The sequence below is a fragment of the Lynx canadensis genome, chromosome B3 (assembly GCF_007474595.2).
Source record: "Lynx canadensis isolate LIC74 chromosome B3, mLynCan4.pri.v2, whole genome shotgun sequence".
Classification (NCBI taxonomy): Eukaryota; Metazoa; Chordata; class Mammalia; order Carnivora; family Felidae; genus Lynx; species Lynx canadensis.
The window spans coordinates 21,078,059-21,098,985 of record NC_044308.2 but is presented as its reverse complement, the minus strand read 5'-3'; the positions used below and the strand labels follow the sequence as shown (position 1 = coordinate 21,098,985).

The following is a 20,927-nucleotide window of genomic DNA, read 5'->3' as shown; positions in this document are numbered from 1 at the left end:
GTGTGTGTGTGTGTGCAGAATGAGCATGTGTGGTAATCACCTCTAGGCTTTCTTATTTCCTGATGGTTCCATTTTCACGCCAGCCTGTTTTCATCTCATGAATGCCATACCTGAGGATACAAATTGGATGTTTTAAAATCCTCTTCTGTTCCCTAAATTATCTCTATTTTTCTCCCTGGTCAGCTGCTCCCATTTGTCCACTTTGTCTTTTTCTGTTGCAGATCCTGGCTTGTCCATCCCCATTTCCAGATGAGGGATGGGACCAATTAATTATAGGAAGCTTACTTTGCCATTAAACAGCTCTGCTTTGCCATGTGCAGATTGGAACAGACTAGTGAGGCTCTGGACCTCTCTATACAGGTCCTTCCAATGATTTAGCGACCATTCTTCCGGTTTCTGCCTGGGGGTGAATCCCAGGAATGCAGTTACTCTGCACCTGCCCAAGGGGGTGTTGGCAGGGCACACAAGAGGGGATGGGGGAATGAATGGCCTCCTGTCCTGTAGACAGTCCTTCCACTGATCACCATGCTTTCTACCCATCATTAGCTCTCATTCTCTGAAAATCTGGTCCTACCTCTACTGATACCTTCACATCACATTACTCCTGGTTTACTCCTTCATGGTTTTAACTACCTGTTAGTATTTCCACAAATTTGTTAATAGCTCTTGTCTGCCTCTTCTCCTTGAAATAGATTTTTCTTTATCATAGTCTTCTGTTATCATTTCCATGAGGAGGTAGGGCAAGCAGGAGACATGTGATCAAGACTGCAACCTGGAACCAAAATCCTTCTCAGTCTCGCCATAATGCAGTATATGGTCTCCAAAAGCTTATTTTAATGGTTGAAGCACATGATTAACTATGTGCTGTGAATCTATAGTCTTTCTAGAATTCTTGACATAATAGAGAACTTGTGGTAGGGAGTATTTGATAATTACTACACAATAAATCAATCCTAGGTCTGATTGGTTATATTTTATTAGTCAATATTCTTCTATTTTTTTTATTAAGTACAAAAATAAAAACTGTCCCCAAAAACTTCTTTGTTAAGGGTTTTGTTAAAAACATAACAAAAACTGAGGCACCTGGGTGGCTCAGTTGGTTAAGTGTCTGACTCTTGGTTTTGGCTCAGGTCATGATCTTGCTGTTCGAGCCCCACATAGGTGTCTGAGCTGACAGTGTGGAGCCTTCTTGGGATTCTCTCTCACTCTCTCCTGCCTTTCCTAGCTCTCTCTCTCTCTCTCTCTCTCTCTCTCTCTCTCTCAAAATAAATAAACTTTAAACCAACAATAACAACACAGAGAGAGGTAGTAGTGTTTGATATATACATATAACAAAGTAATTGATTTATATTGAGTCATAAAAACTTGGACTAACAATTTTTTAAGGGAATAGGCTAAACTCCACCTGAGCAAGTAAGAGCAAGGTTTGGGGACATCTAGACCACTGCCCATTTTAAAGACCAAAATCTATAAACCTTGGCCAGCTTCACTGAGATTTCTGAAACAGAAAGAAATATCTGCATATTTTTTATGATGAAAACCATTTATTTGGCTTCCATCTGTGGACAAGGGCTTATCCTTTGGCAAAACCATGAACTAGAACCTTAAATTCAAAGAAATTGGTAACAATGCCTGATATTTGGGTCACACACTGTGTTTTACCCCATGTGTTCACATATATGAGCATTACTGGACCAGCCTTCACAACTCTGAAATAGATCTGATTGCCCTCATTTTATAGTTTGGAAAAATAAATTGATATCCCAAGAGGTTAAACAATTTTTCCCAAGTTTACTCATGACACTTCTAAACAGCATGTAGATCAAAGAAGTCTCAAGAGAAATTTTAAAATATTTTCAACCAAATGAAAATGAAAATACAACTTAAAATTTGTGGGATACAGCAAAAGCAGTGCTTAGAGGGAAATTTCTAGCATTGAATGCATATATTAGAATAAAAATTAAGGCACAAATCAATAACATTGAAAACAGGGGTGCCTGGGTGGCTCAGTCAGTTAAGCGCCAGACTTTGGCTCAGGTCATGATCTCATGGTTCGTGGGTTTGAGCCCCGTGTCGGGCTCTGTGCTGACAGCTCAGAGCCTGGAGCCTGCTTCAGATTCTGTGTCTCCCTCTCTTTTTCTGCCCCTTCTTGGTTCATACTCTCTCTCTCTCTCAAAAATAAACATTTTTTTTAAAATTAAAAAAAAAATAATATTGAAAACAGGAAATCAATGGAGAAAATCAACAGAAACCAAAATCTAAATCTTTGGAAAGATCAATGAAATTAATAAGCCTCTAACTAGGCTAAGAATACTAATATCAGGAACGAAAGAGAAAACATCACTACAGACTCCATGGACATTATAAGGATAATAAAGGAGTATTACGAACATTATCCCCAGCAAGTGATTGTTTAATCCATATTTGAGGTTGCAAATAGGAATTTCCTCTCTCCAGATGTGGTCCATGCCATCCCTTATCCTTCTAAAAGAGCAGTGCCCACAAGTTAACATCTTGTGCAGCCCCAAACAGGACTGTCATCTGCCTTAAGCTGGATCTACACGTCTAGCAATACAACAAATATAATCTTTCAGTCATATTAAGTTTTCATCTGCAGCAATTCCTAAGGGTTTTGTCATGCTTACACCTGATAAACCACATCTTTCTGTTCTGAGGTTAGCTATTCTGGGGCCCAGATGGACCCAGGTGGAAGACATCTTCCTTGTTACACGTCACCTTGTTAGATTCAGTCCATTATGTCAGCTTATCAAAATTTTTAAATTTCAATTATGTCACCCAATATACTTACCATCTCGTTTTCCTTTCAGCCGACTCAAATGCTAAAGTACGCGACCCTCTCTCCAGCCTGTCACACCTCTCTTATTTGTGATTCCTCCAGAATAGTTGTCTCCAAGGTATTTTAATCGAAAGAGCCCTTTCTACACATGGCATCTTGAGTAGAGCAGCAACATATAAAGCAAATAAGAGCTGAGCCCACCCCATTGGCCACCTTTCCCCAGGCAGCCCCTGAAGCCCTTCTTCAGAGTGAAGGGCTCTAGTGGCCCTGGCTAAAAGCTACCACTGTAACATTACCAACCACCCTCTTAGAATCCTAAAGTGTGACCCTTGAAGGAAGAATGGGTGAGTCGTTTGAGCATCTAGGAATATTCTTATGATGCCTGACCATATCTAGTCCATCTTTAATTCTCTTCAATGACAAAGACGGACGTTAAAAAAGAAGAGGAGGGATTCTACTCCTTCTCATTCACTCAGCAGCAGCAAATGGTGGAAATAATCTCTTCTTTGGCTTTCTTGAACCAAACCATTTTTTTAAAAAATCCCTATTTTTACTCATTCATTCACTTAACAAATGTTGGTCAACCACTTCCTATGATAGGTTCTAAGGACAGAGGGGTGAATAAAACAGACCTTTCACAGCCCTTCTAGAACTCTCTGTGTAGTGTTGGTGCGGACATGGTGTGACAGGGTGGGCAGGGAAAACGAGGCAGACAAGAAACAGATAATCAGATGAATAAATATTGAATTGTAAATTGTAATAATTGTTAAGAAGGAAAAATGCACATTTCCATGAGACAGAATGTGGGGAATGGGAGGGCTACTTTTTATTGAGACACCAGGGAAGACCTTGCTGAAAAAGTGGAATTAATGCTGAGACCAAATAGGTGAATAGATGCTGGCTGGTGAAGACTGAAGGGAAAGCACCTTCCATCCAGAGAGAAGAGCATGTAAGGAGCCTGAAGCAAGAAAGAACTGGACATTTTCAAATAACTTACTGAAGAAGAAAAAAAGGTCAGTGTGGCTAGAATGCTGAGAAGGGAGTGACTCAGGAGGAGGTTGCAAGCCAACCAGGAGCTGTGCATTATGAGCACTGCAGACCTGGTATAGGACAGAAGGCTGGGTCCGAGAGCTTGGGGAACCACTTAAGGACTTTTCTTTTCCTGAGCAACAATAAATATTATCTCACACAGTGTCTGTGGGTCAGGAATTTGGGTGTGGTTCAGCTGGGCAGTTCAGGCTCAGGCACTCCCATGAGATTATCCTTAAGCCATATGCTTGGGCTGCAGTCATTTGAAGGCTTGACTGGGGCTGGATGATCCACTTCAGGATGGCTCACTAAATAGTTGGCAAGTTGGTTGTTGGCCTCAGTTTCTCCTTAGAATCCTAAGGAGAGCTTGAAGCTCTTCATAATGGCTGGCAATTTTTGCTCTTCCATCAGGTCTTTCCCCTTTTGTTTCCTCAACTGCTGTATCATCTTGTTTTTGCTTTTTTCCCCCCAATTTTTTAAAATTTTTATTTATTTATTTTGAGAGAGACAGAGCATGAGAGGGAGAAGGGCAGAGAGAAAGGGACACAGAGAATCCCAAGCAGGATGGAGCCCAACGTGGGGACTGAACTCACGAAACCATGAAATCATGACCTAAGTCACAACCAAGAGTTGGACACTTAACCAACTGAACCACCCAGGTGCCCCACCCCCGATTTTTTGTTGTTGTTGTGGTAAAAGTCATTTAAGGAAAATTTACCAGGATGCCTGGGTGGGTCAGTCGGTTAAGCAATTGACTCTTGATTTTGGCCCAGGTCATGATTTCGTGAATTAGAGCCCCACAGCTGGCTCCGAGCTGACAGTGCAGAACCTCCTTGGGATTCTCTCTCTTCTTCTCTCTCTGCCTCTCTCTCTCAAAATAAATAAACTTTAAAAATATAAATGAATAAATAAATAAATTTACCATCTTAAACATTTTTAAGAGTATAGTTCAATTGAACTAAGTACATTCACATTGTAGTGCAACCATCACCATCACCCATCCATAAGACTCTTCATCTTATAAAACTAAAATTCCATATCCATGAAACAATAACTCCCCATTTCCTACTTCCCCCAGCCCCTGGCACTCCCATGTTACTTTCTGTCACTATGAATTTGTCCACTTTAAATACATCATACAAGTGAAACCATACAGTATTTATCCTTTGATTGGCTTATTTCACTTAGCATAATGTACTCAAGGTTCATTTCTGTGTGGCATATGTTAGAATTTCCTTCCTTTTTAAGGCTTAATCATATTCTGTTGTATGCATAGACCACATTTTCTTATCCGTTCATCCATCAATGGACACTTGGGTTGCTTCCACCTTTTGGCTATTTTGAGTAATGCTGCTATGAATATGGGTATACAAATACCTACTTGAGACCATGTTTTCAATTCTTTTGGATATATACCCAAAAATAGAATTGCTGGATCATAAGGTAATTCTATTTTTAATTTTTTGAGGGGCTGCCAAACATTTCCACGGCAGCCGCACCATTTTACATTTCCTCCAACAGTGCATGAGGGTTCCAATTTCTCCACATTCCTGCCAACACTTGTTTTTGATATGGGTCACCTCATTGTGGTTTTGATTTGCATTTCTTTAATGATTAATGATGTTGAGCATCTTTGCATGTACTTGGACATTTGCAGATCTTATTTTGAGAAATGCTTATTCAAGTTCTTTGCTTGTTTTTGAATCAGTTTGGTTTTTGTTGTTGTTGAGCTTGAGCTTTAGGAATACTCGATAAATTCTGGATATTAATCTCATCAGATATGTGATTTGCAAATATTTTCTTCATTAAGTGTGTTGCCTTTACTCTGTTGATACTGTCTTTTGATGCACAAGTTTTTAATTTTTGATGAAGTCCCATTTGCCTATTTTTTCTTTTGTTGCCTGTGCTTTGGTGACATATCCAAGAAGTCATTGCCAAATCCAATGTCATGCCTTGAATCTGTTGATACTCTTTTGATGCACAAGTTTTTAATCTTTGATGAAGTCCCAATTGCCTATTTTTTCCTTTGTTGCTTATGATTTTTGGTGACATGTTCAAGAAGTCATTGCCAAATCCAATGTCATGAATCTTTGACCTAGGTTTTCTTCCACAAGTTTTATTGTTTTAGCTTTTACATTTAGGTTTTTGATCCATTTTGGGTTAAATTTTGTACATGATGTTAGATGAGGGTCCAACTTCCTTCTTTTTCAGGTGAATATCCAGTTTTCCCAGCACCAGTTGTTGAATGCTGTGTCAAGTTTTCACTGAGGATTATAATTGTCTTGTCTACATGAGGAGTCAGCCAGGACACTCTTTCATCCATATCTCTGCATTGACCAGGGACCACACAAACTCTCATGGTGCCCTCAATGGTGGTGCCCTGTCCCACTTAAGTGTTTTAAGCAGGAGAGTTACATGGTTTTATTTACATATTTAGGATCATTCTGGATTTAACATAGAAAATGTGTTGGGTGGGTACAATGGCAGGTAGGAGGAATCCTGTTAAAAGGTTATTGAAGTAATTCAGGGGAGAGACATCACCTGGGGCTAGAGCAGAGGCAGAGGAGAAATAAGAATTGGACATAGTAAAGCAATATTTAGCATTAAACATGATGTGCCTCAAGACAGATTAATCGTGGAAGAGGGCAGTGCAGGCAGCAAGATGTCAGCAATCTCCCCCTGTTCTCTGGCTTGCTACTGAGTTCAGGGACACTGGAAGAGGAAAGGTTGGAGAGAGTGGTTTTGAGTGTGGTTTTGGACATCATGAGCTGTAAAAGCCTTTGAGATACCCAAATGGAGGTGCCAAGTTGGGAATAGGAACTCTAGGGAGAGACATGGACCGAAGCTAGAAACGACAAGTCAATTGCAAACACATGGGGACTGGCAGTATGGGCCTCAATACAGTTGCTGAAGGAGAGTAAAGAAGGAAGGAAGGGGCTATGGATAGAGCCCCAAAGAGCCTCAACATTTACAGCCAGTGCTGAGAAACAGTGGCCAGATAGGAAAACCAGAGCGTGCAGAGAAGCAGGAAGAGGCTTGAGGTGGAAGCAGGCAGCAAAATCAGATGCGTTAAGAGCCCAGCATGAGAAGGACTGGGAAATGCCCATGAGGTGGTACCAGAACACTCAGCCCCTGCCACAGCCAGAACCATGGACAGATGGGAAGAAGCAGCATGGAATACATGGAGCAGGGCGCGGGAAGGGAGGGATGGACACTGTGCACGCAGACAGTTCACCAGAAGAGTTTGGCCAGAGGACAGGGCAAGTCCGGCAAGATAGGACTTGGCAAGATAGTAACTGGAGGGGTCAACTTTGTCTCAACGTTGGTATCACTGTGCCTGCACCAGAGCCATATACCCCCAGGCTCTCCATGTGACTGGAAGACAGGCCCAGCAGCCAGGTCCCACTTCTGCACTGCCTCCTGTTCTCTGAGTGGAACACATTCTTCCCTCAATGCATTCAGTCTGTCGCCACATGGGTGCATCTCGGTAACACCCAGCAGGCCTTCTCAAGCCACCAATAAGCTCAGTCATGATTCTATCCAAAAGGCATCCTCAGGTTTACAGGGTGTACTTTGTCTCTGACCCCTTCACGATCATTTTCTCCTTTCTGCATTAGCAACTATCGGCACCTCCCCTTTGGTGCCTCTCAGCATCCCTTCCTTTGGGCAAAAACACATCCATCAAAATATCAGCCACTTTAAGCACACAAGTAGCAGTGGTTCGTAGTATCAGGGCCTCCTCCAATAGGCAGTAGGCTGCAATGATTGTGTGCGCATGTGTGTGTATGTGTGTGTGTGTTTGTGCATGGGTGTGCTTACATGTGCATGTACACACACGTGTGCACGCAGAGGTGAGGGGGATCCGTGCACCTGTCTTGGGACAAGGGACAGCTTTAACACTGTTCCCCAACTCTGTTTGCTGTGGACTGCAGCCCCTGGGAAGCCTGGCGCCCCCCACCGATAACAAAGTGACGGAGAAGGAAAAGAAGCCACCTACAGCAACCACCAAGGGGGGAAGAGGGAAAGGAAAAGGCAAGAAGAAGGGGAAAGTGAAAGAGGAGGTGGAGGAAGAAACTGACCCCCGGAAGATCGAGCTGCTGAACTGGGTATGTCTTCACCCCTCTTTCCCAAGATCACGAGTCGGTCACCCTCTTTCTCCAGGGGAAGGGGCAGTTGTCTTTGCTTCAGCCCCACCTGGGCCATGAGTCTCGGGAGGCAGTGGCAGGATAGTGCCAATATTTCAAAAGGCAACAGCAGGCTTCACAAACACCAGACATTCCGGCTTTGTGGGAGAATGAAGCTACTCAGAGAGGTTGCCCAACAGTGGCTCTTTCTGCCTGATGCACACATAGATGCTTCATGCCTGAAAATATGGGAAACAAACCAATTATCATGAAATAAACACAGTTCAGGGAACAGAAGAAGGAGCCTGTGGTTGAGATGTGCAGGTAACAGCACTTGTCTGGGCTGGGAGTCTGAGCCACACGCCGCACAGTATTCCTGGCCTTGCTGCTCTGAGGACACAGGCAAGGAGGGTGCTGAGCCTCTGCGGCGACGTGTGACTGGCATTATCACAGCCACTGACCCTGGTGGCATGCTGTGAGTCCACAAGTTCCACCTAGCTACCACATGGTCATCCTCAGTCAAGAACACAAACTCTCCCCCACTGCTGTCTCCGGAAGTCTTCGCATTATACTGAGTGCTGAAGGACAGAGGCACAAACGATAGATAATAGCATATAAAATATTACAACCGACCGCCTCAAAACATTGTTTACCGAGTCCGGAGCTTGGAGATTCAAGTACTGATTATAGTACTTATAAGAAAGAATGCTACAGCTTATGTGGTGTTTCTTTCCCATCTTTATATTAAAAGAAAAGAGAATGGGGCACCTAGGTGGCTCAGTGATTTAAGTGGCGGACTTCAGCTCAGGTCATGATCTCACAGTTCATGAGTTCAAGCTCCATGTCAGGCTCTGTGCTGAGAGCTCAGAGCCTGGTGCCTGCTTCAGATTCTGGGTCTCCCTCTCTCTGCCTCTCCCCCACTTGCACTCTGTCTCTGTCTCTCTCTCTCAAGAATAAATTTTTAAAAAAAAATTTTTTTAAAGGAGAGAAGCGTCTACTTTTCTCCTTTTATCAAGCTTTGATACATTGACAGGACAGGTAGGGGCCAAATTGAGAAAAACGATGGGAGCTGGGGTGTGTTTACTCAAGACAAAGAGCAAAGAGAACCAGGTTCAACTTGCTCGAGGGTCTGGGGGGTCAGAATGCACTTTCTCAGATGCTTCCTGTCTGCCTCTCGCCTGGCACCCCTCTGAGAGGCCACTCACAGGGTCCCTGGTGTTGGTTTGCACAGGTGAATGCTCTGGAGCAAGCCATGCTGGACGCTTTAGTCTTAGATCGGGTCGACTTCGTGAAGCTCTTGATTGAAAACGGAGTGAACATGCAGCACTTTCTCACCATTCCGAGGCTGGAAGAGCTTTACAACACAGTAAGTGTTCTAGAAGGGGGGAGGGCAGAGGGGAGCTAGCTGTTTGAATATGTTTATCACCGGTGCATATTTTGCATAAATGCTCTTAGATGAACACGGGATCACTGGAACACTGGTTTCAGCTGGGACATTAATTCTATGGAGTAGGATAGGATTTAGCCCTGAGAGTTCAAGAGAAAAACATACTTAATATGACTGAATGCTTCTCTTTTCAGAGGCTGGGTCCACCAAACACGCTTCATTTGCTGGTGAGGGATGTAAAAAAGGTCAGTCTGTCATTTTATAATTCTTACCTATTGGCATCTTTCAATAAGACACTTTATAAAGCAATTTTTTTAAATTTCTAAAATGTGTTGTCATATTATTAGAGGCATAAGAAAGAATGAATTCCTCTCTCCATAAAAGAGTTTACTAGAGTGTATTATGCTAAGCGAAATAAATCAGAGAAAGACAAATATCATATGATTTCATGCATATGTGGAATTTAAGAAACACAACAGATGAACACAGGGGGAGGGAAGGAAAAATAAGATAAAAACTGAGAGGGAGGCAAACCATGAGACACTCTTAAATACACAGAACAAACTGAGGGCCGCTGGAGGGGAGGTGGGGGGATGGGCATTAAGGAGGGTACTTGTTGGGAAGAGCACCAGGTGTTGTATGGAAGTGATGAATACCTGGGCTCTGCTCCTGAAACAAATACTACACTGTATGCCAACTAACTTGAATTTAAATAAATAAAATTTTTAAAAAAGAGTTAAAACTAAAAAAAAAAATTATCATTCTCACGTTCATCCCTACACATGCCAGGCTCATGTTGAATGACTGATTATGGCACCCTGGCACCATTACCAAGGCCCTGGGCAACAGCCAGGGAGGTGCCATCTTACCACTGGCCTGAGCCTCCATCTTCCAGTGGAACCCCATGTTCCGTATCTACTTTTAAGATCTGGGGCTCACTCCTTCACTGAGCCAGTCTCCAGAAGGAACGTGCCTCATGTCATTGTATGTGTTCCGTGGACTATTCCCTCATTAGTGAGTAATAGATGTTTTCACCCCTTTCCACTGCTGCTGACTACTTACAGTCTGTGTTCTTGTAGGAGCTCGTTCGTTCATTGTTGTGTCTCGTCGCCACAGGCTAGAGGATTAGGTTGGGTTAATGTGTGAGTGATTCATTTTGCTAGGATGCAGTCCCTGGCTTGCCAAGTGTGGAACATGTATTCATACTCTGAGCAAGAAAAAATAACTCAAATGAGAGAATAGAGTTTTCAGTCAGAGTCCCAGATAGTCTGGCCATCCTTTGCACAAATGTCTCCTATTAATATAGTAATTCAGCTTCTATAGACACTCATTGGATCAGCACAGGATCAATGTATCCAGGAACCAAGAGGGACCAGCGCCCTTACTTAGCCCATAAGGAATCTGATTTCCTGGAATTCTTAGATTAGGATATAAACATTCAAAAGCCACAGCTACCCAAGTTCAGACCCAACCATTTCTCACCTTAATGGCTTCAATAGTCCTCTTCCCACCTCTAGCCCCACGCCCCCTGATCATCCCAGTCACAGGACTCCCCAACTTAAAATCCTCCAAAGTCTTATGAAGTTTAAGGTCCTTCTAAGAAACTTATACTCCACTGGGCCTAGTTCCATCAACATCCCCTACTCTCTCCCCTCACATCCCCACCACAGGGTACACATGCCAGGCTCTCTTGCTCATGTGTGTTGTGCCCTTCCTCTTGTCCCCCAAAGTTTCTTCTCCACCTGCTCCTAGCTACCTGGGGTGTGCCTTCTGCAGGAAGACATTGCCTACCCTCCCACCCTCCCATCCAGGCAGAGTTCAAGAGTTCAGGGCCAAACTCACTGTCTGTACCTTTGCCACCTCCTCCAAAACATCGAGTTCCCCGAGGGCAGGGCTATATCTCTTTATCTCTGCATATGGAGTACTGAATGAGGTGAAGGATCAGGATAGGGGCTGAACAAACTCATTAATGCCCGAGTGAAGTATTTGGTAAGTGTGGCTAGTTCTAATGTAAAGGGAGGACATTTGGAGGGCACTTGGGTGGCTCAGTCGGTTAAGCATCCAACTCTTGATTTCGGCTCAGGTCAGGATCTCACAGTTCATGTGATTCAGCCCCACATCAGTCTCCTCACTGGACATGGAGACTGCTTGGGATTCTCTCTCTCCCTCTCTTTCTGCCCCTCCTCCACTCACTCTCTGTCTCCAAATAAGTAAATAAATAAATAAATATTTTTTTTTAAATAAATAAAGGGAGGACATTCAGGATGTGTAATTTCCATGCAATGAACCCAGGTTCCCACCATCACTTCAGTCATGTGAAATTAAACAAGCAGCATATGGTGCGTAGCAAAAAAAAAAAAAAAAAAAGTCTTTATAATTGACTGGTCATCTCTGCCTCCTAGATGAGTCAGCTGTCCAAGGATATGAATGACTGGCCAAGCTGGTCTCAACATACCCAGTTTTATTTTGTTGCAACAGTCTGTCCCTTCACCGACTCCCACACACACCAGATGCTTTTGTAGTGCTTATGTTCTTTTTTTTTTTAAGTTTATTTATTTATTTTGAGAGAGAAAGGGAGTGAGCAGAAGAGGGGCAGAAAGAGAAGGAGAAAGAGTATCCCAAACAGGCTCCTCACTGTCAGCACAGAGCCCCAAGTGGGGCTTGAAGTCCCGGAACCGTGAGATCATGACCTGAGCCAAAATCAAGACTTGGACATTTAACTAAGAGAGCCATCCAAGCCCCGATGGGGCATGTGTTCTTACCGAAATGTGCGGAGTCCCCCAGAAAGTCACAAGGCACCGTGTGGAGCTTTCTCCAAGAAATTTCCAGCCCCAGGGATACTCTGTCTTTCTGCTGCCTCCCCACGAGGCCTCCTTCGGGTCACGTGGGCCACTTCCTCCTTCACCATGAAATCTGGATTCCAGGCCCCTGAAGCCAGCTGCTTCCCTGCAAGCAGCTATCAAAGCTCCTTCTCAACACAGCTCATCTGCTCTCACAAAGGAGGTCCCACACCAGCTGCACCGTATCTCCCCTACATCTGCACGTGCACATTGCAGGCCATTTTGAACCAGCCCATGGACAAGCCTAGGGCTCCATCCTGCAGCCTCATGGCTTTCTAATTCTTCTCACTGGGAAAGCTTTATCCTTTTTCTCCCTCAGTCATATGGTAATAGACTGAATATTGTTTAATGTCGCATTCCTCACATCAACACCCAAGTTTGGGCCAGAGAAGACCACTTAAGCCAGGGGTATGTGATGTAGACAACACATGGAGTGCATCCTTGCAGGGCCTGACACACAGCTTATTTTCTTCCAGGGCAACCTGCCACCAGATTACCACATCAGCCTCATTGACATAGGTCTTGTGCTGGAGTACCTCATGGGCGGGGCTTACCGCTGCAACTACACTCGGAAGAGCTTTCGGACCCTTTACAACAACTTATTTGGACCTAAGAGGGTAGAACTAAGTGAACATGTGGTGTTCTGTGGTTCCTAGAGTCACATGTGGTCCCTTGCTGTCCTTTGCAATAGAACAGCCTGTTCAAAGCGAAGTTCATTACCTCATCCCCAAGCACACCTGCCCCTCTTCCTTTAGCAATTCAGGTGTGTGTGTGTGTGTGTGTGTGTGTGTGTGTGTGTGTGTGTATGCACAGTCCCTAGAGATGCCCCAGTTTCACCTGGAGCCTTTACCCCCTTAGCAAGGCAGGCCCTCGGCCCATCAATTACGTCTGCCCTCTGTCCTTTATCTACAATAGCCTTCTTCCTGGGACCCCTTGTCTCTGCCCTCTCCAATCCATCCTACCCCTATAGCAACCTTCATCTTCCAAAGCAAGGGGCATGGCCGTGCACTCCCTGCTCAAATATTTCCCCACCACCTGAGAAATCACCACCAAGCTCATTATCATAGCATCCAAGGTTCTCTGACATCTGAGAGCTGTCCCACGCTGTCATGGGGGGTTGGCGGGGGGACCACAAACCTCCACCAAAATCAAATTGTACTACTGTACTGGCCATGTCTTTCCTCTAATCAAAATTCCACACATTCACAAGCCCAACTCAAATGTCATATCTTCTATGAAGCCCTCCTCTTGCCTTGCCCTGCCGCCCCCCATGTAGAGCTTTTAAGCTCTATGTCTGCATTTCTATTAGTGAAATTCTCTGGTTCTACCTGGAATAAGGGTCATGTATTGTCTGCACATCTTTCTCCTTAACTGACTTTGGCTGTCAGAAGCAGTTTCCATACTAAAGGGTTTCTTTTCCTTGAGTATTATTCTTAATTGTTAATGATACAAAGTACTTTTTAACCTAGGATTATGTCCCCTTCTAACCACACTGCTAACGTACTACTAACGTTACTGCTACTAATATTAGTTATCTGATTAAATTTTCCTCTTCTATTATGCAGCCTAAAGCTCTTAAACTTCTAGGAATGGAAGTAAGTAAGATTTGTTTTCACCGATTTTATATCTTTCTCAAATATATATAGGCTTCTTTGTGTTGCATTTGTTTAAAATAAAATTGAGGGTTTTTTTCAATGGATCAATCCACCACCCAACACACCAACATTTATTTAGATGGTGTAGTCAAATCATAAAATAGGATAATACACATTCCCCAAAAAAAGGTTAAAAACTACTTAATTCATTTTATAGAGTTAGCAAAACCATAATTTCAAAAGGAAACAGAGAGTAAACAAATAAAAGAGCCCCACACAATCATAAATAATAGCTCAAGAAATTCAGTGGCATATTTAAAAAATTCTAAACAAGTCATTAAAATCTTCTAAGAATGCAAGTATAATTTAATGTTAGTGAATTTTTTAGTATATTATGTCACATCAAGAATTCAAAGAAGGGGGGCGCCTGGGTGGCGCAGTCGGTTAAGCGTCCGACTTCAGCCAGGTCACGATCTCGCGGTCCGTGAGTTCGAGCCCCGCGTCGGGCTCTGGGCTGATGGCTCAGAGCCTGGAGCCTGTTTCCGATTCTGTGTCTCCCTCTCTCTCTGCCCCTCCCCCGTTCATGCTCTGTATCTCTCTGTCCCAAAAATAAAAAAAAAAAAAAAAAAAAAAAAAAAAAAAACCGTTGAAAAAAAGAATTCAAAGAAGGAAAACAGTATAATAGCATTTTTATTTTTTTAATTTTTTTATTATTTTTTATTTTTAAAAAACTTTGTGTTTTATTATTTATATTTGAGAGAGAGACAGAGTGTGAGCACGGATGGGGCAGAGAAATGGAGACAGAATCTGAAACAGGCTCCAGGCTCCTAGCTGTCAGTACAGAGCCCAACATGGGGCTTGAATTCACGTGCAGTGAGATCATGACCTAAGCTGAAGTCGGATGCCTAACCGACTAAGCCACACAGGAACCCCTGATTTTTTTTTTTTTTTAATTTATATCTTCTTTCTTTTTTTCTTAACCAAACTGACCTACATATTTGATCTTTTTGCTTTATCAAGCAACTTTCTTTTTCTGCTTTTGTTCTTATTAATATCTGCTTCATTTTTATTCATTCCTTCCATATACTTTCTATAGAGTACTGTTTTGTTCTATTAACTCCATTTGAAAGTGAAGTTCACTCATTTTCAATCTTTCCTTTATTCTAAAAAATGCATGAAAGGTATAAATTTTTCTCTGCACATTGTTTGCATGGTATCTCAAGGTTTGAGTAAATAGAAACTTGATTACCATTTATTTCTAATCATTTATAATTTCCTCTTTAATCCAACAGCATTTAAAATCCATAAGTATATTTAAATTTTTACAGATGTAGTCTTTGTTGTTGTTATCCTACTGTTGTTTATTTCTAGTTTTATTCCTTGATATGTAGACTACATGATTTCTGATACCTGAAATCTGTTGAAATAGAAAATCTCAAAGGAATTGGGGAATAATGTCTGGTGGAGTTTTGTTAATGATCTATGAGTGCTGAAATAAACGTGTATTCTCAGTTTATTGGAAACAGTTCTTAACATTTAGCTGTCAGATCAAACTTGACAATTAGGTAATTTAATTTTAATTTTTAATTTAATTAATTTTCATTTAAAAATTTTTTTAATGTTTATTTATTTATTTTAAGAGAGAGAGATCTAGGGAGGGGCAGAGAGAGAGAGAGAGGGAGAGAGAGAATCCCAAGCAGGCTCCTTGCTGTCAGCACAAAGCCTGATGTGGGCCTCGAACCCATGAACTGTGAGATCATGACCTGAGCTGAAATCAAGAGTCAGATGCTTAACCAACTAAGCCACCCTGGCACCACTGCACATCTTTTCAGAAGAATTAATATACTGAATGAGAACCACAGATGTACTTATGAAATCTATTACCACAGACAAAGGGGTTTTCCTTTTTCCAGTAATCTTGAAATCCATTGTTGCACACTTAAGGCAGAACCAGGAAAAATGTGCTTGTCTCCCCTCAGGATGATGAGCCTCCAGCCAAAGGGAAGAAAAAGAAAAAGAAGAAGAAGGAGGAAGAGATCGACATTGATGTGGATGACCCTGCTGTGAGTCGGTTCCAGTACCCCTTCCACGAGCTGATGGTGTGGGCCGTGCTGATGAAACGCCAGAAAATGGCGGTCTTCCTCTGGCAGCGAGGCGAGGAGAGCATGGCCAAGGCCCTGGTCGCCTGTAAGCTCTACAAGTCCATGGCCCACGAGTCCTCTGAGAGCGAGCTGGTAGATGACATCTCCCAGGATTTGGACAACAATTCAAAGTTAGTGTCTGAAGGGAATTTAAGAACCAGGAAAAACTATTGTCCTGAGTACTTGTCCCTTTGGGGGAGGGTTGGCAAATGTATTTTTCACTTGGGTACAATTATCTTTTTTTTTTTCATTTTTTTTAATGTTTATTTTTGAGAGAGAGAGATAGAGCGCAAGTGGGGGAGGGACAAAGAGAGGGAGAGACACAGAATCCGAAGCAGTCTCCAGGCTCTGAGCTGCCAGCCAGAGCCTGACAAGGGGCTCAAACCCATGAACCACAAGATCATGACCTGAGCTGACATCAGACGCTTAACCAACTGAGCCACCCAGGCACCCCAAGTACAATTATCCTTAAAGCTTGTTCATAAATCATTTTGTCTATCATTTCATATTTTTTCTTCTCTCTGTGGTATTTCTAGACTGTCATTGTTTTGTTTTTTTATTTATACTTTCCAAGTGCTTCTCAGTTTTTCTCCAACTTAGATGGGACAGGACAGCCTGAGGGGCCTGCAGTTGGGCACCTCCCTTCCCACAGGCCATTAGGCTCTAATAATACCCCAATAGGGTAGGCTCTGGCTAACTCGTTTCTCCTTCAGGCAGGCCTAGTTAAGGAGACCAGAGTACACCAACATATTTCAGAATGGTTCCTTTTCCCCTCCCTGTGCTGGCAGCATGAGGGGATTTCTCTCTCATCTCTGTGAGAACTTGGTGGAGCTCTTGGAGGTAAAACTCACAAAAACGTGAGTACACTTCCCTAAGACTGGGCCCCTCCCCTGGAGTTATTAAGTCTCAGACTTGTCCTCACAGAGCCTCCAACAATTTATCAGTTACAGTTTGAGTTTTCCTGCCCCAGCTCTGGTTCCAGAGGTTTCTGCTCTGGTATGTCATGAGTCTCTATATCTGCTGGTCTATCTCTACAGTTATGGGAGCAGCAGTTTGCCCTGTGACCTCAATTCTCTGATGAATTTAGAAGAGTTGTTGATTTTCAGTTTGTCTAACTTTGTGCTTAATGTTAGCACAGAATGGTGACTTCCAAGCCCCTACCATGCAGAACTAAAAACCAGAAGTCCCAGCACAACTTTATAGACTCATGAGCTTGGGGTGTAACCAAGCAATTCTGCCAACATCCAGCATCTTTGTTTTCTGAAGCACACTGCTTTTATTTTGGACTCAATGATTTCTAAAGTCACTAGTTGACTTCTAAACATTGGGAATTCAAGCCTATCTAAAAAATGGGAGATGTTCCCATCTCAGTGGGTTGGTAAATACCATCCCTCTGCTTCTTGGAGGATTGTCATGGTAATGTGTCACCTCACAGCCTGTGGGACCTGAGGCCAGAGAGCATTCCTCTTCAGGTAACATACAAGGCCATTCCTCCACACAGAATTCCTCCTTTCTACATCCCTCAGCTCATAGCTGGAATAAAATCTTACAGAAAATGGAGAAACAAAAACAGGGGCGATCACTCTGGGACTTCATCTTAACCACATTCCATGAAAAATGTTGAAGGTACAGGGAATGTTTACAACAGTCATTGAATGTTGAATGAGGGCCATGTAGAAAATGGAATAAAGTTTATGTTTATAATTCAACTTGCCATCCTCTCCTCCTCTCCCCCAACTTGGCTCCCATTACTTCCCCCTCCTCCACCTCCAACCACTAGGCCCTCACTGCTCTAGGCCCCCATGACAACTAGAACTTGTCTCTATCATAGCCCTAGGAACGTTGAACTTTCTTGTGACCATTGTGTTATTGAAGTATTGCACACAGGCAGGGAAAGGCACACATACAAATGTATGGCTTGATGACCGTTCACAAACAGAACACACCAGGATGACCAGCACCTAGATGAAGAAACGGGACCTTACCCAGACCTGCCAGTATTCCTGGTGTCCCCTTTCCTGTACCCTCCACAAAGGGTAGTCCTTATTCTGACTCTATTGCCATAGAGCTTTGCTGTCCTTTCTGTCTGCATCCCTGTTCTGTGAAGACTTGAGGGAAGAGAACTTTGTCTTCTCGTCTCTGAGTGCCTGAGGCCTGAGAGGCACATTTGGGGTCAATCTAAACTCCATTTGCAGCAAGAGCAGTCAGCCCCCCAACACAACTGAGCACAGAGCCCTGGCCCCAGCCATTCCCACCTGGCAACATACCCTGGGAGCTTCTGGGGTATGCAGAGGATTGGAAATCAAGGATTCTGTGTCCTGGGCTCCATGATGTGTCTGTGGATATGTCTCTCTCACAGTGTGTGTAGCCACTGCAGCGTCAGCTCTGACTGTGCTCCCTTCCCTTCAGAGACTTCGGCCAGCTTGCCGTGGAGTTGTTAGACCAGTCCTATAAGCACGATGAGCAGATTGCCATGAAACTGCTGACCTATGAGCTGAAGAACTGGAGCAACTCCACCTGCCTCAAGCTGGCAGTGGCGGCCAAACACCGGGACTTCATTGCTCACACCTGCAGCCAGATGCTGCTGACAGACATGTGGATGGGAAGGCTGCGAATGAGGAAAAACCCCGGCCTAAAAGTACGTATGGCTTATTGTCATAATGGTAACAAGTGACACCTGTGTGAGCTCTTACTCTGCACCTTGCAGAGCCAGGCATTCCTGTGGATTATTTCATTTATTCCTCTGAACAGCCCCATGAGGGAGATGCTTGCCTTACAGATGAAAAACCTGAAGCTTCGAGGTTGACTTGTCTAGGATCTGAGCTGGTAAGGTGTGGGTCCAGGCCCTGAACCCAGGTGGCCTAATGCCAGACCTAACTGGTGTGCCTGGCTCACAGAGATTGGAGTTCACCCTAACTAACCACATCCCAGGACAGGCCATCTTCCTGCCATTAAATCAGGCACCTGAACTCTGTTTCTATAGATCCTGTTACAACTCTGAAACTGTGTGATTATATATATTTTTAATGTTTATTTTTATTTTTGAGAGAGACAGAACATTAGAAGGGGAGGGGCAGAGAGAGAGGGAGACACAGAATCTTAAGCAGGCTCCAGGCTCTGAGCTATCAGCACAGAGCCCGATGTGGGGCTCAAACTCACGCACCGTGAGATCATGACCTGAGCCAAAATCGGACACTTAACCAACTAAGCCACCCAGGAGCCCCTGAAATTATGTGATATTATTTTAATTGGCAACATTTCATTATATGGGGTTTATAAGAGAATATGAAGTTATAGTAGGGTTTGAAAGGCTGTAGTCGGTACAAATTGTATTGTGATCAAATCTTAGCTCTGCTGTTTAGTACTGTTAACTAGTAGGTAAGAAAAGATTCTAATCTTCAAATAATCCAGCTCCCTCACGGCAATATTATGCCAATCTCATGGGATTTCCATGAGAGTAAAGACATCTTATGTTATATTGTGTAGTGTGGTTCTGGCAAATAGAAGGCATTTCATTTCTTAATAACATGAATGTTATGCCTTGCCCTCATATGAAAACTGAACAGTGGGATTAAAAGTCTGTCAGATTAAATGAGTATAAGGAGTCAGTGAGATCCAAGAAGGAAGGAATCAAGAAGAACAGAAATGAGTCCAATAAATAAGATGGAATGACCAAGAGGCTACAAGTGTCAGGGATAAAGGTCAAGGAAACAAGAACAGTTTCTTAACAAGAAAATTAACGAGAACATAGAAGGGGGATCAGATTTCAAGTAAAACAAAAATGCACACAAAAGTTAAGGCTCAGTTACGATTCAAATTAAAACTCAGAATGATTTTGAGCAACTGGTAGTGTGTAAAAAAAGACCATTTGACCTCTGATATCAAGAACATGATCCTTTAGTGGTACCAGAATTCTGCATTAAAATTGCCATATGGCCACACAATAAACAATATTTATATAGTAATAAAAATGGAAATGCTTTTTATTGGTTTTTCAGTTTTTGGAATAGTCCCATAGACAAAGCACTGAAGACTCGAATATGATTCCTTAAACAGAATACAAATGCCACCAAGTATAAAATACAAAAAGCAGACACCTACCTAGGTGGCTCAGTCAGTTGAGCATCTAACTCTTGGTTTCAGTTCAGGTCATGATTTCGTGGTTTGTGGGATCAAGCCCAGCATCAGGCTCTGGGCTGACAGTGCAGAGCCTGCTTGGGATTCTCTCTCTTGCCCTCTCTTTGCCCCTTCCCCACTCGCTCTCTCTCAGAATAAATAAATAAACATTTTTTAAAAAAAGAAAATACAGGGGCACCTGGGTGGTTCGGTCAGTTAGGCATCTGACTTCGGTTCAGGTCATGATCTCGCAGTCTATGACCCCACATGGGGCTCTGTGCTGACAGCTTGGAGCCTGGAGCCTGCTTCAGATTCTGTGTCTCCCCTCTCTCTCTGCCCCTCCCCCACTTGTGCTGTGTCTCGCTCTCTCAAAAATAAATGTTAAAATTTTTTTTAAAAAAAGAAAATACAAGAATCAAAGGCACAGCTGGGAAAAACTGGGTGGTAGAAGGAGGAAGGGAGGGTGGTGAGAAGGATAATATCCCATATTATAATGTGGGGAATCGAGACTATCAAAAGTTGTTGAAACAAGAGAAAAAGATTTCAGTTCATGATATAAAGTTACAAAGATAACCTTGTAGGAACTGAAAACATTCATGTGGCTATTAAAAATGGGAGCAGAGGAATAGATGAAACGAGATCAAGTCTTGTCTAAAATAATAGGATGTCAGGGCACCTACGTGGCTCAGTCAGTTAAGCATCCAACTTGGGCTCAAGTTATGATCTTGCAGTTCCCAAGTTCAAGCCCCGCATTGGGATTTCTGCTGTCAGTGCGGAACCCACTTCAGATCTTCTGTCCCCCTCTCTTTCTGCCCCTCCCCTGCTTGTGCACTCTCTCTCTCTCTCAGAAATAAATAAACATTAAAAAAATAGGATGTTAATAGGTAGTACTTAAACT

At 43.1% G+C, this 20,927-nt stretch overlaps 1 protein-coding gene across 1 annotated transcript in view; it reads left to right on the top strand.

Annotated features, from left to right (window-relative positions):
- TRPM1 (transient receptor potential cation channel subfamily M member 1) overlaps positions 1 to 20,927 on the top strand; it is a 95,764-nt gene that overhangs the window by 39,714 nt on the left and 35,123 nt on the right. The window contains exons 12-18 of the mRNA XM_030317535.1: positions 7,759 to 7,932; positions 9,182 to 9,316; positions 9,532 to 9,582; positions 12,654 to 12,794; positions 13,743 to 13,772; positions 15,752 to 16,044; positions 18,323 to 18,551. Of these exons, the coding sequence (XP_030173395.1) occupies positions 7,759 to 7,932; positions 9,182 to 9,316; positions 9,532 to 9,582; positions 12,654 to 12,794; positions 13,743 to 13,772; positions 15,752 to 16,044; positions 18,323 to 18,551 (1,053 nt within the window). The remainder of the gene's footprint in view (positions 1 to 7,758; positions 7,933 to 9,181; positions 9,317 to 9,531; positions 9,583 to 12,653; positions 12,795 to 13,742; positions 13,773 to 15,751; positions 16,045 to 18,322; positions 18,552 to 20,927) is intronic.